General features: G+C 41.7%; 1 protein-coding gene and 1 long non-coding RNA gene across 3 annotated transcripts in view; one reads left to right on the forward strand and one right to left on the reverse strand.

Annotated features, from left to right (window-relative positions):
* The window catches only part of LOC110536959 (trimeric intracellular cation channel type B), a 32,998-nt gene extending 15,986 nt beyond the window's left edge, over positions 1 to 17,012 (reverse strand). The window contains exons 1-2 of one of the 2 annotated variants that reach the window (XM_021622642.2): positions 16,566 to 17,012; positions 1,113 to 1,269 (exon numbers count right to left, since the gene is read on the reverse strand). In XM_021622642.2, the coding sequence (XP_021478317.2) occupies positions 1,113 to 1,269; positions 16,566 to 16,689 (281 nt within the window). In that variant the 5' untranslated portion in view covers positions 16,690 to 17,012. The remainder of the gene's footprint in view (positions 1 to 1,112; positions 1,270 to 16,565) is intronic. The other variant, XM_021622643.2, reaches the window with a different exon arrangement.
* LOC118937623 lies at positions 1,157 to 16,570 on the forward strand. The gene is made up of 3 exons (XR_005034859.1): positions 1,157 to 1,292; positions 15,618 to 15,718; positions 15,807 to 16,570. It is a non-coding gene; the product is annotated as an uncharacterized LOC118937623 (long non-coding RNA).
* Positions 17,013 to 17,662: the final 650 nt, after the last annotated feature.

Raw genomic sequence — 17,662 nt, forward strand, 5'->3', positions numbered from 1 at the left:
GCTCAATGGATCCTCTATTTTTCAGTCACACACCAGTTGCTCTGATACATCCCCCCATCCCCCAATATTTTTTTCCAAAAATAGCATTTCTCTATCAGCTGTTTACTGCTGTGCTATAGTGTATCCGGAATGTGGGAGCCTCATCACTGGTGTAAGGGTGGCAGGTAACCTAGTGGTTAGAGCATTGGGCCAGTAACCGAAAGGTAAAAATCTGTCATTCTGCCCCCTGAACAAGGCAGTTAACCCACTGTTCCTGGGCCGTCATTGTAAATAAGAATTTGTTGTTAACTGACTTGCCATAAAAAGTACTTAAGTAAAAGTACTACTTATGTAGTTTTTTGGGGGTATCTGTACTTTAATATTTATATTTTTTCCAACTTTTACTTTACTACATTTCATAAAGAAATAAGGTACTTTTAACTCCACACATTTTTCCTGACACCCAAATGTAAAATGTATATTTTGATAGGAACATGGTCCAATTCACGCATTTATGAATAGAACATCCCTGGTCATCCTCTGCCTCTGATCTGGTGCTCACATAACACAAATGCTTTGTTTGTAACTTAGAGTGTTGGAGTGTGCCCCTGGCTATCTGTACAAAAAATAATAATAACATTGAATTGTGCCGTCTGGTTTGCTTAATGAAAGGCATTTTGATACTTAAGTATATTTAAAACCAAATGCTTTCAGACTTTTACTCAAGGAGTATTTTACTTGGTGACTTTCACTTTTACTTGAGTCATTTTCTATCTTTACTTTTATTCAAGTATGACAATTGAGTACTTTTTCCACCACTGAGCCTCATAGGGAATCTACTGGTTTTCAGGGTCCACAGACAGTATTCTACTGGTCAAATATCTTTACCATATGTTATCCTGTGAACTCTCCCTCTCTTCTTCCCCACTCCTCCCTCCCTCCTCTCTCTCTCTCCCTCCCCCCTCCAGATGACAGAGGCCATGAGGACGTTAGTGCTGTTGGACAGAAGGGCTATCGGGACCTCAGCCTCTTTCTCTCCCAGTCTTCCTCTCTCCCCCTTCTTCCACCCCTTCCTCTCTCTCCCTCCCTCCCTCCCTCCCCCTCTCTCTCTCTCTCCTCTCCACTCCACTCACCAGATCACTGAGGCCATGAGGACGTTGATGCTGTTGGACAGAGGGGCTATGGGGGCCTCAGCCATCATGAGGCCAGAGAGAATTCCCCCTCCGAAGCAGTAGAGCATAGAACTGAACCAGCAGGCAAACGGGCTCCTCCTCGCCACCTCCAGGGCTCCTGTAACCCAGTCACCAGCAGAGGTTAGTGTAGTTCATCTAAAACTAAAGTCAAATAACAAAAAAAGTACAACATAACATCAAACACCATGTGAAGGATGATGAGAGACACTGGAGGTGCTCTGACCGTAATCTATTAGCAGAGACTTCCATCATCATTCTCCTAATCATCATCGTCATCATCATACATGTTGAAGTCATCAGCTATTGATAGACTTTCTCTCTCATCAACATCCTAACCTTATTTTGGAACAATGTGACAGCTGCTGACCTGATGTAAAAGGCTGCAATGGGTCTCTGTAAAGCCCTTTGTGACAACTGCTGATGTAAAAAAAAAAAAGAGATCTATAAAATACATTTGATTGATTGATTAATTAGAACAAGTCTACAATTATATAGAACAAGAAGTGTATAGTGTGTTCTTGTTTAATGCTCTCTTCTTGTCAGTTCTAGAAATGTGTTGCTGTAAAACTGCAGAGGAGCTAAAGCCCAGCAGAGCAATATGTTCATAGTGAGAGGAGAGATTACAGTGGAGGAGTTTCACATTATAGGAGCGTCACAGTTTGAGGAAGGTCCTTTCATACTTCCAGGGCTGTTAAACATTCATGAACAGTTTGAGGAAGGTCCTTTCAGACTTCCAGGGACAGTAGATATACAATTGAGAACAGGTCATGCCCAGAGACACGATATGTGCTCATCTCGCCTACACACCATTTTCTATGGATATGAGATTCCGTTTAGAGCTCAAAAGTTGATTGTTGATTAGTGCTGGTATCTGCTCGTGTCTGTACTGTCTCCCCATATGCAAAGCCTTTCAGGATTGTGACTATGGACACTGCCTCAAAGAAATACATTCTAGATACTACTTGATCCTGGATCCTAGTTTAAGACTTTTGAGTATTAGGGACAGACACTGGTAGCGGGGTCACTCAGGTCAGCCAAAAGGTCATTAAACCACAAACTGTGTGGCAAGCAAGCTAATAAACCCCACCTACTATGACTAACACATTTTACGGTCAATTAAAAATAAGGCTAAATATAGTATGCTCACATGGTGATGTTGTACTGGTCAAGAATAGGATCCAGTTTCTACTATCTCAAAGCGCTTCAAAATAAAAGGAAAACAAGCAATACATCATGAGCCTAGCTATAGCTAGCTGGTGCACAGCATCAGGTTCCCAACAACTTCATCTGTACTTGACTACTTGATCTTGTATTTGACTAGTCCATCATGTGAGCATAGGAGGTACACGCCAGCTGATGCCCTTTTAAGAGCCAAATACAGCACTATGAATCTGGCCCTTCTTAGTCTTCATTTTCCAGTAATCTACTTCCTGGTCTTGTGTACAAGGTTATCCCAACTCTAGCCAAGTCCTGTAGAGTCAGGCTGGTTAATCTGAAGGATTAAAGACTCCTGGAGAGGCAGGCGGGGAAACCTCCTGTCCTAAACACAAGCATAACCATGTAGCAATGTAGTTTACAGTTCTAACTATGTAGCCATGTAGTTTACAGTTCTAACTATGTAGCCATGTAGTTTACAGTTCTAACTATGTAGCCATGTAGTTTACAGTTCTAACTATGTAGCCATGTAGTTTACAGTTCTAACTAGGAAGCCATGTAGTTTACAGTTCTAACTATGAAGCCATGTAGTTTACAGTTCTAACTATGAAGCCATGTAGTTTACAGTTCTAACTATGAAGCCATGTAGTTTACAGTTCTAACTATGAAGCCATGTAGTTTACAGTTCTAACTATGTAGCCATGTAGTTTACAGTTCTAACTATGAAGCCATGTAGTTTACAGTTCTAACTATGAAGCCATGTAGTTTACAGTTCTAACTATGAAGCCATGTAGTTTACAGTTCTAACTATGTAGCCATGTAGTTTACAGTTCTAACTATGTAGCCATGTAGTTTACAGTTCTAACTATGAAGCCATGTAGTTTACAGTTCTAACTATGAAGCCATGTAGTTTACAGTTCTAACTATGAAGCCATGTAGTTTACAGTTCTAACTATGTAGCCATGTAGTTTACAGTTCTAACTATGTAGCCATGTAGTTTACAGTTCTAACTATGTAGCCATGTAGTAGCCATGTAGTTTACAGTTCTAACTATGTAGCCATGTAGTTTACAGTTCTAACTATGTAGCCATGTAGTAGCCATGTAGTTTACAGTTCTAACTATGTAGCCATGTAGTAGCCATGTAGTTTACAGTTCTAACTATGTAGCCATGTAGTAGCCATGTAGTTTACAGTTCTAACTATGTAGCCATGTAGTTTACAGTTCTAACTATGTAGCCATGTAGTTTACAGTTCTAACTATGTAGCCATGTAGTTTACAGTTCTAACTATGTAGCCATGTAGTTTACAGTTCTAACTATGAAGCCATGTAGTTTACAGTTCTAACTATGAAGCCATGTAGTTTACAGTTCTAACTATGAAGCCATGTAGTTTACAGTTCTAACTATGAAGCCATGTAGTTTACAGTTCTAACTATGAAGCCATGTAGTTTACAGTTCTAACTATGTAGCCATGTAGTTTACAGTTCTAACTATGAAGCCATGTAGTTTACAGTTCTAACTATGAAGCCATGTAGTTTACAGTTCTAACTATGAAGCCATGTCGTTTACAGTTCTAACTATGTAGCCATGTAGTTTACAGTTCTAGCTATGAAACCATGTAGTTTACAGTTCTAACTATGAAGCCATGTAGTTTACAGTTCTAACTATGTAGCCATGTAGTTTACAGTTCTAACTATGAAGCCATGTAGTTTACAGTTCTAACTATGAAGCCATGTAGTAGCCATGTAGTTTACAGTTCTAACTATGTAGCCATGTAGTTTACAGTTCTAACTATGTAGCCATGTAGTTTACAGTTCTAACTATGTAGCCATGTAGTAGCCATGTAGTTTACAGTTCTAACTATGTAGCCATGTAGTTTACAGTTCTAACTATGTAGCCATGTAGTAGCCATGTAGTTTACAGTTCTAACTATGTAGCCATGTAGTAGCCATGTAGTTTACAGTTCTAACTATGTAGCCATGTAGTAGCCATGTAGTTTACAGTTCTAACTATGTAGCCATGTAGTTTACAGTTCTAACTATGTAGCCATGTAGTTTACAGTTCTAACTATGTAGCCATGTAGTTTACAGTTCTAACTATGTAGCCATGTAGTTTACAGTTCTAACTATGAAGCCATGTAGTTTACAGTTCTAACTATGAAGCCATGTAGTTTACAGTTCTAACTATGAAGCCATGTAGTTTACAGTTCTAACTATGAAGCCATGTAGTTTACAGTTCTAACTATGAAGCCATGTAGTTTACAGTTCTAACTATGTAGCCATGTAGTTTACAGTTCTAACTATGAAGCCATGTAGTTTACAGTTCTAACTATGAAGCCATGTAGTTTACAGTTCTAACTATGAAGCCATGTAGTTTACAGTTCTAACTATGTAGCCATGTAGTTTACAGTTCTAGCTATGAAACCATGTAGTTTACAGTTCTAACTATGAAGCCATGTAGTTTACAGTTCTAACTATGTAGCCATGTAGTTTACAGTTCTAACTATGAAGCCATGTAGTTTACAGTTCTAACTATGAAGCCATGTAGTAGCCATGTAGTTTACAGTTCTAACTATGTAGCCATGTAGTAGCCATGTCGTTTACAGTTCTAACTATGTAGCCATGTAGTAGCCATGTAGTTTACAGTTCTAACTATGAAGCCATGTAGTAGCCATGTAGTTTACAGTTCTAACTATGTAGCCATGTAGTTTACAGTTCTAACTATGTAGCCATGTAGTTTACAGTTCTAACTATGTAGCCATGTAGTTTACAGTTCTAACTATGTAGCCATGTAGTTTACAGTTCTAACTATGAAGCCATGTAGTTTACAGTTCTAACTATGTAGCCATGTAGTTTACAGTTCTAACTATGTAGCCATGTAGTTTACAGTTCTAACTATGTAGCCATGTAGTAGCCATGTAGTTTACAGTTCTAACTATGTAGCCATGTAGTTTACAGTTCTAACTATGTAGCCATGTAGTAGCCATGTAGTTTACAGTTCTAACTATGTAGCCATGTAGTAGCCATGTAGTTTACAGTTCTAACTATGTAGCCATGTAGTTTACAGTTCTAACTATGTAGCCATGTAGTTTACAGTTCTAACTATGTAGCCATGTAGTTTACAGTTCTAACTATGAAGCCATGTAGTTTACAGTTCTAACTATGAAGCCATGTAGTTTACAGTTCTAACTATGAAGCCATGTAGTTTACAGTTCTAACTATGAAGCCATGTAGTTTACAGTTCTAACTATGAAGCCATGTAGTTTACAGTTCTAACTATGAAGCCATGTAGTTTACAGTTCTAACTATGAAGCCATGTAGTTTACAGTTCTAACTATGTAGCCATGTAGTTTACAGTTCTAACTATGAAGCCATGTAGTTTACAGTTCTAACTATGAAGCCATGTAGTTTACAGTTCTAACTATGAAGCCATGTAGTTTACCGTTCTAACTATGTAGCCATGTAGTTTACAGTTCTAGCTATGAAACCATGTAGTTTACAGTTCTAACTATGAAGCCATGTAGTTTACAGTTCTAACTATGTAGCCATGTAGTTTACAGTTCTAACTATGAAGCCATGTAGTTTACAGTTCTAACTATGAAGCCATGTAGTAGCCATGTAGTTTACAGTTCTAACTATGTAGCCATGTAGTTTACAGTTCTAACTATGAAGCCATGTAGTAGCCATGTAGTTTACAGTTCTAACTATGTAGCCATGTAGTTTACAGTTCTAACTATGTAGCCATGTAGTTTACAGTTCTAACTATGTAGCCATGTAGTTTACAGTTCTAACTATGAAGCCATGTAGTTTACAGTTCTAACTATGAAGCCATGTAGTAGCCATGTAGTTTACAGTTCTAACTATGTAGCCATGTAGTTTACAGTTCTAACTATGAAGCCATGTAGTATACAGTTCTAACTATGAAGCCATGTAGTAGCCATGTAGTTTACAGTTCTAACTATGTAGCCATGTAGTTTACAGTTCTAACTATGAAGCCATGTAGTTTACAGTTGTAACTATGAACCCATGTAGTTTACAGTTCTATCTCCTGACCACAACTACTGAAGGGCCCTTTCTAATACTGCAGACATCGCAGAGTAGACCTACACTTAATTATTTATATTTGTTTCAATAACTCAACAGCAACAAGGTCAAGAATGTTGTGTTGTGTAAAATACATGTAGGTCTGGTTTCTGAGCTTTAACTATGATGAATCATTAGTTATAAAAGAGACATGAGGGGTGGAGTCATAATGAGGCTTGGGAGGGGCTGAGTGCAGGGAAAACGATCACACGTGGCAGTACTGATAAGGGGAGGAACCGTTTAAGGCTCATATCATTCAGCTTCCTGCCTAGCAATAATGATGCAATGTGTTGCGATAACGAGGAGACTCCATCCAAAGTGGGGTATGTATACTACCACGGGATGAATAAACTTGGTTTAAAGCATTCATAGTGTCCGTTGAGTTTGTACTCTGAGAATTAGAACCTAGCACCAGTAACGAACTGGTTTAGATGTTTTGTACTTAAAATGGAACATTAGAAATGAGAAAATTAGAACAGGATTAGAAACGGAAAGAGAGAAAGATGGAACACATGCAGATCTCCTGGGATGATGAGTGGTCTGGAGTTGGCAGAGTCAATGTTACCGCCTGACCAAACTCCAACAAAACAGCCAGCATCAACAGGTTTAACAGGAGAAACTAACAGCATTGGAACATTCACTATCACTGGGCATCTCACACACTCTTGTTTAATATCATCAAACATCACATCACAGATGAGTGATTACCCAGGTACACGGATATAACACACACACACACACAATCACACACACACACACACACACACACACACACACACACACACACACACACACGCACAAAGGTTCTTCACAACTACAACTCGCAGGCGTCGCTGTACCAACAACCAGCATTTGCACAACCATTGAATAGCTGATTAAATCACATTTTGTGCATCACTGTTCACTACAGATGGACAGCCAGCTTTGCACAGCAGTAGCCATCTGAACACACAGGTACGTCAGAACTGACAGCCTCCATGGTCGCCAGCATTTGGCATTGGAGCATAGTAACTGAAATAGTGGTTATAGTACCTCAACACCACAACAACGTCACTAATCAAAATAACTGCAATCATCATGCAAATCATCAATTGAAAGCAGGTTGTAGTCAAATGACGGCAGGTTATTAACAGCCTTAATAACCTCTTAATAAGCTTAAGAAACAGTTACAGTGGGGCAAAAAAGTATTTAGTCAACCACCAATTGTGCAAGTTCTCCCACTTAAAAAGATGAGAGAGGACTGTAATTTTCATCATAGGTACACTTCAACTATGACAGACAAAATGAGAAAAGAAAATCCAGAAAATCACATTGTAGGATTTTTAATGAATTTATTTGCAAATTATGGTGAAAAATAAGTATTTGGTCAATAACAAAAGTTTATCTCAATACTTTGTTATATACCCTTTGTTGGCAATGACAGAAGTCAAACGTTTTCTGTAAGTCTTCACAAGGTTTTCACACACTGTTGCTGGTATTTTGGCCCATTCCTTCATGCAGATCTCCTCTAGAGCAGTGATGTTTTGGGGCTGTTGCTGGGCAACATGGACTTTCAACTCCCTCCAAAGATTTTCTATGGGGTTGAGATCTGGAGACTAGGCCACTCCAGGACCTTGAAATGCTTCTTACGAAGCCACTCCTTCATTGCCCGGGCGGTGTGTTTGGGATCATTGTCATGCTGAAAGACCCAGCCACGTTTCATCTTCAATGCCCTTGCTGATGGAAGGAGGTTTTCAATCAAAATCTCACAATATATGGCCCCATTCATTCTTTCCTTTACACGGATCAGTCGTCCTGGTCCCTTTACAGAAAAACATCCCCAAAGCATGATGTTTCCACCCCCATGCTTCACAGTAGGTATGGTGTTCTTCGGATGCAACTCAGCATTCTTTGTCCTCCAAACACGACGAGTTGAGTTTTTACCAAAAAGTTATATTTTGGTTTCATCTGACCATATGACATTCTCCCAATCTTCTTCTGGATCATCCAAATGCTCTCTAGCAAACTTCAGACAGGCCTGGACATGTACTGGCTTAAGCAGGGGGACACGTCTGGCACTGCAGGATTTGAATCCCTGGCGGCGTAGTGTGTTACTGATGGTAGGCTTTGTTACTTTGGTCCCAGCTCTCTGCAGGTCATTCACTAGGTCCCCCCGTGTGGTTCTGGGATTTTTGCTCACCGTTCTTGTGATCATTTTGACCCCACGGGGTGAGATCTTGCGTGGAGCCCCAGATCGAGGGAGATTATCAGTGGTCTTGTATGTCTTCCATTTCCTAATAATTGCTCCCACAGTTGATTTCTTCAAACCAAGCTGCTTACCTATTGCAGATTCAGTCTTCCCAGCCTGGTGCAGGTCTACAATTTTGTTTCTGGTGTCCTTTGACAGCTCTTTGGTCTTGGCCATAGTGGAGTTTGGAGTGTGACTGTTTGAGGTTGTGGACAGGTGTCTTTTATACTGATAACAAGTTCAAACAGGTGCCATTAATACAGGTAACGAGTGGAGGACAGAGGAGCCTCTTAAAGAAGAAGTTACAGGTCTGTGAGAGCCAGAAATCTTGCTTGTTTGTAGGTGACCAAATACTTATTTTCCACCATAATTTGCAAATAAATTCATTAAAAATCCTACAATGTGATTTTCTGGATTTTCTTCTCTCGTTTTGTCTGTCATAGTTGAAGTGTACCTATGATGAAAATTACAGGCCTCTCTCATCTTTTTAAGTGGGAGAACTTGCACAATTGGTGGCTGACTAAATACTTTTTTGCCCCACTGTATATAATAGTGGTCGCAGGATTAGAAGAGGAGAAAAGCCATGGCTCCGTCTCCATAACACAGACGCAACAAAGCTTAAATATAGCCTGGTCCCAGATCTGTTTGTGCTCTCTTGCCAACTCCTCATGCAAACAGTTGTCAAGTCCACACGAACAGATCTGGGACCGGGCTAGGTAAAATAAAGGTTATAAAAAAATAAGCATGGAGCGGTATCCATGCATGCATCAGATCCGGGACAAAGCCTTCTGGGAAAAAGACTTGTCGACAGTGGATCCCTGAAGCTGGATTTACTCAGAGAAATGCAATATATACAGAGTGTATGGCTCGGTCTTAACTATAGCAGTAGTACTGTAGTAGAAGTACTGTTGTAGTAGTACTGTTGTGGTTCTGTAGTAGTAGTAGTTCTGTAGTACTGTAGTAGTACAGTAGTAGTAGTACAGTAGTAGTAGTACAGTAGTAGTACTACTGTAGCAGTGCTGTAGCAGTAGTAGTGTAGCAGTAGTACTGTTGTAGTAGTACTGTAGCAGTAGTAGTGTAGCAGTAGTACTGTAGCAGTAGTACTGTAGCAGTAGTACTGTTGTAGTAGTACTGTAGCAGTAGTACTGTAGCAGTAGTACTGTAGCAGTAGTACTAGTAGTACTGTAGCAGTAGTACTAGTAGTACTGTAGCAGTAGTACTGTTGTAGTAGTACTGTAGCAGTAGTACTGTAGCAGTAGTACTAGTAGTACTGTAGTAGTACAGTAGCAGGGGGTTGGGATGGTTACAATAATGACTGGTGAAATAGTAACATACCTGTCTACTGGGACACATAACCTGCAACATCAGCAAAGGCACAACATTAATGACTATGTACATTATTTAGTACCTAGCTACGCAAGTAAGTAAAAACAATTCATTTAATGCTTTTTCACTCTTTAAATGCTACTGTAGCCGTTATTAAAATATGTATAGATAACTAATGACATTTTCTTGGGATCTTATCAACAACTTTGAAACTGATATTTACAGACTATCATTTACAGCAGGCCTAGTCCCTAGTGGGTTCAGAAAGCAGAACTAAACAAGAGGTTTTGTCAACCAACGCTTTTAGTTCCACTGCATACAGCTTGAGTACATTTGTAATTAGTGAAGCTTGTGCTTTGTCTATTATCCTGGTCCCACATCAGTTTGTGCTGTCTTTCCAAAGGTCCCAACAGCTTGCAAGAGGCATAAGCAGATTTGGGACCAGGCTCATTTGGAAAAACAGCAAAAGCAGACCTGGGACCAGGCTAATTGTCTATGCCTTGGTACAGAGAAGCCATTAAGAATGGGTGAATGCTATGCTGCCAGCTAGCGACCATTATTCATTGAGTGGGTTGTTGCTACTCTGCATGTAGAAGAGGTTGCTTGTCAGTACAGAAAATCCCTGACGAGTAAAGGGAACTTAGAGAGTGAGTCCAAGAGATGTTTGTGTTTCAAGAGTCCCATGAAGAGCCTCAAATATTTCATCTACACTATGTCATGGAAACTACTGAATGTCCCTTTTTGTGAATTACAGTATTTTCCCAGTGGATAATGTGAGGGAAAATGAAGTAGTTATCTGCTTTGTTTACTATATCTGCATGAATATTGACTCTCTAATTCAGAGGGGTTGGGTTAAATACGGAAGACACATTTCAGTTGAATGCATTCAGTTGTACAACTGACTAGGTATCACCCTTTCCCTCTTACAATAGTAAGAGATTTTCATAACTACCAATGCTGTCCTTCTGAGAAAGGATGGTTCCCCTGCAGCTGGTCCCTGCCTACCGGTCCCTGCCTACCTACCGGTCCCTGTCTACCGGTCCCTGCCTACCGGTCCCTGTCTACCGGTCTCTGCCTACCAGTCCCTGCCTACCGGTCCCTGCCTACCTACCGGTCCCTGTCTACCGGTCTCTGCCTACCAGTCCCTGCCTACCGGTCCCTGCCTACCTACCGGTCCCTGTCTACCGGTCCCTGCCTACCGGTCCCTGTCTACCGGTCCCTGCCTACCGGTCCCTGCCTACCGGTCCCTGCCTACCGGCCCCTGCCTACCGGCCCCTGTCTACCGGTCTCTGCCTACCGGTCTCTGCCTACCGGTCTCTGCCTACCGGTCTCTGTCTACTGGTCTATGTCTACTGGTCTATGTCTACTGGTCTATGTCTACTGGTCCCTGTCTACCGGTCCCTGTCTACTGGTCTCTGCCTACCGGTCCCTCGCTACTGGTCTATGCCTACTGGTCTATGTCTACTGGTCTATGTCTACTGGTCTATGTCTACTGGTCTCTGCCTACTGGTCTCTGCCTACTGGTCTCTGCCTACTGGTCTCTGCCTACTGGTCTCTGTCTACTGGTCCCTGTCTACTGGTCCCTGTCTACTGGTCTCTGTCTACTGGTCTCTGCCTACTGGTCTCTGCCTACTGGTCTCTGTCTACTGGTCTCTGTCTACTGGTCTCGGTCTACTGGTCTCATGGTGTGACTCCAACTAGAGATAACTTGAGGAATAGAACAGACCTGTTATTGTTTCTAATCATCTTTGCTTCCGAGAAACTTGGTGTGTGGCCAAAGACAAAAAAGCCTTTGAGAGTGACCGCAGCTGTTCTTTTTTATCTTTCAAGGGCATAACTGTGTTGAGATATGAAGAGAACAGAGCCTGGCTTGAGAAAAGGGAGTAACGGAACTGGCGTTATCACTTGTTTTAGCGCTATGATTTCACACACCTGATAGTTTATGATGCCCTGATCTACCGGGGAGGGGTGGAACCAGCCATGATTAAGCATTTTTAGGTCTACTATATAAGACTTCTGCATTTTCGGTGTTGTTGAGCTCTCGGACCAGCTTCATTGTTGCAATTTTTATTAATACAAATTATTGTTTGAAGAAATGACAGTCTTTCTCACTTGTTAGAATTTCCACAACAATATACAGTACTGAGAGAGATAGGCAGTGTTTACACTGTGAAGGTTTGGTGAGCACTTTACTTCTGCATTCTGACATGTACTGTAGGTAAATTGTTATGAATGACACAATGAATGCTTGCTGGAATCCAATCTCCCACTGGGAACTCACTTAGACACAGAGTCCCAAACACCAGCAGAGTGAGACACAGAATCCCAAACACCAGCAGAGTGAGACACAGAATCCCAAACACCAGCAGAGTGAGACACAGAATCCCAAACACCAGCAGAGTGAGACACAGAGTCCCAAACACCAGCAGAGTGAGATACAGAGTCCCAAACACCAGCAGAGTGTGACACAGAATCCCAAACACCAGCAGAGTGAGACACAGAGTCCCAAACACCAGCAAAGTGAGACATAGTCCCAAACACCAGCAGAGTGAGACACAGAATCCCAAACACCAGCAGAGTGAGACACAGAGTCCCAAACACCAGCAGAGTGAGACACAGAGTCCCAAACACCAGCAGAGTGAGACACAGAGTCCCAAACACCAGCAGAGTGAGACACAGAATCCCAAAACCAGCAGAGTGAGACACAGAATCCCAAACACCAGCAGAGTGAGACACAGAATCCCAAACACCAGCAGAGTGAGACACAGAATCCCAAACACCAGCAGAGTGAGACACAGAATCCCAAACACCAGCAGAGTGAGACACAGAATCCCAAACACCAGCAGAGTGAGACACAGAATCCCAAACACCAGCAGAGTGAGACACAGAATCCCAAACACCAGCAGAGTGAGACACAGAATCCCAAACACCAGCAGAGTGAGACACAGAATCCCAAACACCAGCAGAGTGAGACACAGAATCCCAAACACCAGCAGAGTGAGACACAGAATCCCAGACACCAGCAGAGTGAGACACAGAATCCCAAACACCAGCAGAGTGAGACACAGAGTCCCAAACACCAGCAGAGTGAGACACAGAGTCCCAAACACCAGCAGAGTGAGACACAGAATCCCAAACACCAGCCGAGTGAGACACAGAATCCCAAACACCAGCAGAGTGAGACACAGAGTCCCAAACACCAGCAGAGTGAGACACACTGTAGGAACAGCTTGTTTAGTTGACAGTATAGAAGGCACTGCACACCAGAGGAGGCTGGTGGGAGGACGTATAGGGCAATAGGCTCATTGTAATGGCTATAATAGAAAGAAATGGAATTGAATCCAACATGTTGTTTACATGTGTTGGATGTGTTATGTACCATTCCATTATTCCATTCCAGTCATTACAATGAGCCTGTCCTACTATAGCACCTCCCACCAGCCTCCTCTGATGTACACTATCTCTAAGCAGACTGTGTAGGTCACACCATGACCAGCAGGACTCAAGATACCTTGTGGTAATCAGCTTGATTTGCATTCAGAGGACATTTACAAGTCAAATCTTACCTGTGGGTAGAGTGGAGAAAATATCTAATGCAATGACAAACTGAACACACCTCTGAGCTCTACCTGCACTTCAGGTGTTATCCCTGGGACTTATAGCCTGTTCCCATATCTGTTTTTTGCTGTCTTGTCACATTCAATAACAACGACCACATAGGAGTTGGCTATACAGCACAAACAGATCTGGAACCAGGCTAGAAGAGATGGCCCCAGTCTGTGATCATTTCAAATGCTCTCCAAACAGAAGGGACCGAATGTAGTGTAACCTGTCTCACTGTCTTTCTGTAGTTCCGGTCTACAGAGTACATTCATTACGTTGCAAACAGCACCTTGTTTCTATAGAGGCCTGTTCATAAAACACTTTTATGGGTCTTTAGATGTCATCCTGAGGAAACAGTCTTATATCACATAGTCCATTAGAGTTTGGGAGAGACTGGGGAGAGTCTCTCTCTCTCTGCTCTCTGCTCTCTCTCTCTCTCTGCTCTCTGCTCTCTCTCTCTCTCTCTGCTCTCTCTCTCTCTGCTCTCTGCTCTCTCTCTCTGTTCTCTCTCTCTCTGCTCTCTCTCTCTGCTCTCTCTCTCTGCTCTCTCTCTCTCTCTCTCTCTGCTCTCTCTCTGCTCTCTGCTCTCTCTCTGCTCTCTCTCTCTCTCTCTGCTCTCTCTCTCTCTCTCTGCTCTCTCTGCTCTCTCTGCTCTGAGCATCCTGCTAGAGGATGGAACACTTGTTATTAGGTTACAGATTGTACTGTGAACAATGTCTTATAACTAATGTTATGTTTTCCATGTTAGACCTCACTCAGTGTAGTTTGGACAGTGCTTGAGATAACTCATCTTTATAAAGACAAGTAAAAGTGTCCCTGTGAAAAATAATTATAATCTTACTATTTATAAGTCTGTAATAAACAGTAAAGGGCAAACTAATGTTCAGTAGCGCTTTTCGTTGAGCCTCTAGTCTAAAATGTGCCAGCTACTATAAGGAAAAATGTAAAGTCCAAGTGTTTTGTGGGAATCATGACTAGATCCAGCACTGTCTAAAAATAGAGAGCAGCTCCGGTGTTCTAATAAGCACCGGTGTTCTAATAAGCTCCGGTGTTCTAATAAGCACCGGAGTTCTAATAAGCTCTGGCTCCGGTGTTCTAATAAGCACCGGTGTTCTAATAAGCTCTGGTGTTCTAATAAGCTCCTGTGTTCTAATAAGCACCGGTGTTCTAATAAGCACCAGTGTTCTAATAAGCTCCTGTGTTCTAATAAGCACCGGTGTTCTAATAAGCTCCGGCTCCAGTGTTCTAATGTTTTAAGTTCTACAATCTATCTCTGATATGGCTCTAGACTCCATTATTATCGTTTGGCTTGATGTGTTGTAGAATCCATGAAAATGAAGGCCACAAACATATCGTGTTACACACACACATAAAGACAAGTTAAATAAAGGTGGAATAAGAAATAAAAATAAATAAAAAAACAAACACACACACCCAGACGAGGGGTGACATGAAGACCCTCGGTGTGTGTTGGATGACCGTGTGATATTTTGGGATGGTTTGACAGCCAAGGGAAACTGCACCAGGCCAACCCTTCCATTACTCAATCCCTCAATCACTCCCAGAGAGCCTGTGGGAGACAGAGCCTATATCCCCAGTGCTACCCTATTCCTTATATGGTGCACTACCTTTGACCCATAGGGCTCCAGTCAAAATAGTGCACTACTGTATATAGGGAATAAGGTGCCATTTAAGACACAACCATAGCCTATTTGAGTACAGGCTGATGTATTGACACTAGGCCAGAGGGAATGAGATGCCACACAAGTAAGTTGAAGCCACACTGCTCTAAAATAGACTGCTGTTACACTGTGGTCGCCAGGGACAACAATGGGAGGTTTGATCCAGACCTGAGCCCAAACACTATTTCAAATCATCTCAAATACTTTATCTGGGCTTGATTGAACTTGCCTACTGCAATGGAACCAATAGAAAATTGCAAAAGTTCAAACCTGGCCTATCTGGCACTCCAATGAGACTAGAGTAAATACTAAAAGTGTTTGAATCATTTCAAATAGTACTTGAACCCATGTGTTGTTTGTTTGGAGAACAGGTCCATGTTGAGGCAGTAAAAGTCCACCTGTCTTCAGACTGAGCCACGACCAGAGTTACATATAAACATAACAGATGTGGAATAGTGTCAGGCAACTCAAGGTACAGTAGCCCGGCTCCTACTAGAATTACACATGCTGTGTTATAATCCACTTCTGTTATCATTTATTTGGGCCATGTGTTTCCTCAGTGAGTCTTGAGGCAACCTTGATGCCAGAAAAATAACCAGAAAGGAGGACTATTCCATTATTGATGGGCCTCGCCTCCCATCCCTGGCAATGAGTATCACAAGGAATATAATAAGTCTGTAAAGCTTTGGCAGTACAGTCTGGATCTGTGGTGTGATGAGTCTAACCACCCTGATACAGCACAGGGTGGTGTGTGTGTGTGTGTGTGTGTAAAGATCACTGGGACAACACATGTATTTTGTTTACAAATATGTACTTCAAAAGTTATTTTTAAATACATCAAGAATGCAAAAGTGGTGAGACTTGTGATTCGTTTTAACTGGGCAAATAGGTCAACCATAAGCGGACTAAAGCATAAATGTTACTCTTAAAAATGAGGCATCTCAAAATATCCGTGCAGCAATAATCCATTGCATAATTTTAGTATGCCATCCAGTTGTGGGGATTTAGAAAATGAAAACATGATAGTAAACGATCTCAATATCAACGTGGCCAAATAGGGAGAATTGTGTGGAACGTTCTCTAAAGTTTCATGTTCTTTCAAACACGCTAATTTAGTGGGTAGAGGCTGAAGTCTGTCTCTGGGGTGAGCAAAAAGTGTAGCCTGGCCTAACATTCAAAAAATTGCCATTAAAATATGAGAAGTAAAGAACCAAACCATTCAATAGGCTGGTATATTAGGCTATATGAAAAAAAGTTTGAACAATTGTAATGAGCTGGACCTGTCCAACACAACCCGTTGTTGAATGTCCTTTGCTTACCTGGCTGTTCTCGTAGAGCCATCACTGACACAGTATAGTGCGCCGTGTCAAAGTATGGAAACATGGACAGACCAGCTAGTCCATGGGACAGTTCGTCCAAATTCAAAACCCTAAACAAATCCATATTTCTGTTACTGTGGAACCCTTCACTTGGAGTGTTCCCTATGTCTAATCCTCGAGGTGTCAATACGCGGCAGACGTCCAACTTCAAGCATCAAAGCAGTCAGTTTGGTTTCTCCCGGGTATGTCCCAGTCTGTTTTGTCTTCCGACCAAAACAGCTGGATCTGACGAGAGCGCAAAAAAAAAGCAGCCAACAGCTGGTTAGCGGACTTCTGGGATCTCCGCTGGTCGCTCAGCAACGGCTCCCTATGGGCACCGGATTGGAAATACAAGGACGCGGAATTCCTGCTACTTCGGTCCGCCATTGCTATGATGTGGCAGCTCGAGCAAGCCGAGCTCTCTGATTGGGAAATAGTGGGAGGATTAGCCAATCAGAGGTGTGTGTGTCTAGAGTAGTAATGCTACAGGTATAGGACCATTTACAGTCAGAGGACAGGTTCTCGCGCGTGGACACACGCGCATAGGCAGAGAGTTCATTATTTAGATATATATTATTATTTATATATATATATTATTATAGATATATTATTTAGATCATGGTAATTACCTGAGCAGAAGGGTACAGTTATGCACATGTTATTATCGTTGCGACCGTTTACATGGTAATTACATAGGCAGACCTACTGCTGTATATACAGGTGGAAGATGTTAATTTGATCACTCTTTTGTTGCTGAGAATCTTCCTGCAGATGAGCTTCGTGATTTACATAAATTCACAAAAAAATCCACACTCACACACGGTTATATTAAGAGTATTGCACTTTTAATGCAATTTGTGTAGGCTACCTACTGTAGGCTACTTGCCAAAAATAAAGAGGGGATGCATGTTTTTATGGGGAGGCTTAGTTTGATGGACAAGAACATACTTTGATCCAGTTTGGGGTTCAACGGACACAACGAACCTACATAATTTTGCCACCAGAGGGCAGCATTGTATAATTATGCTTTCTCTGTTCGTCAGCAATTGGAAATGCAT

The sequence above is a fragment of the Oncorhynchus mykiss genome, chromosome 12 (genome assembly GCF_013265735.2).
Source record: "Oncorhynchus mykiss isolate Arlee chromosome 12, USDA_OmykA_1.1, whole genome shotgun sequence".
Taxonomy (NCBI): Eukaryota; Metazoa; Chordata; class Actinopteri; order Salmoniformes; family Salmonidae; genus Oncorhynchus; species Oncorhynchus mykiss.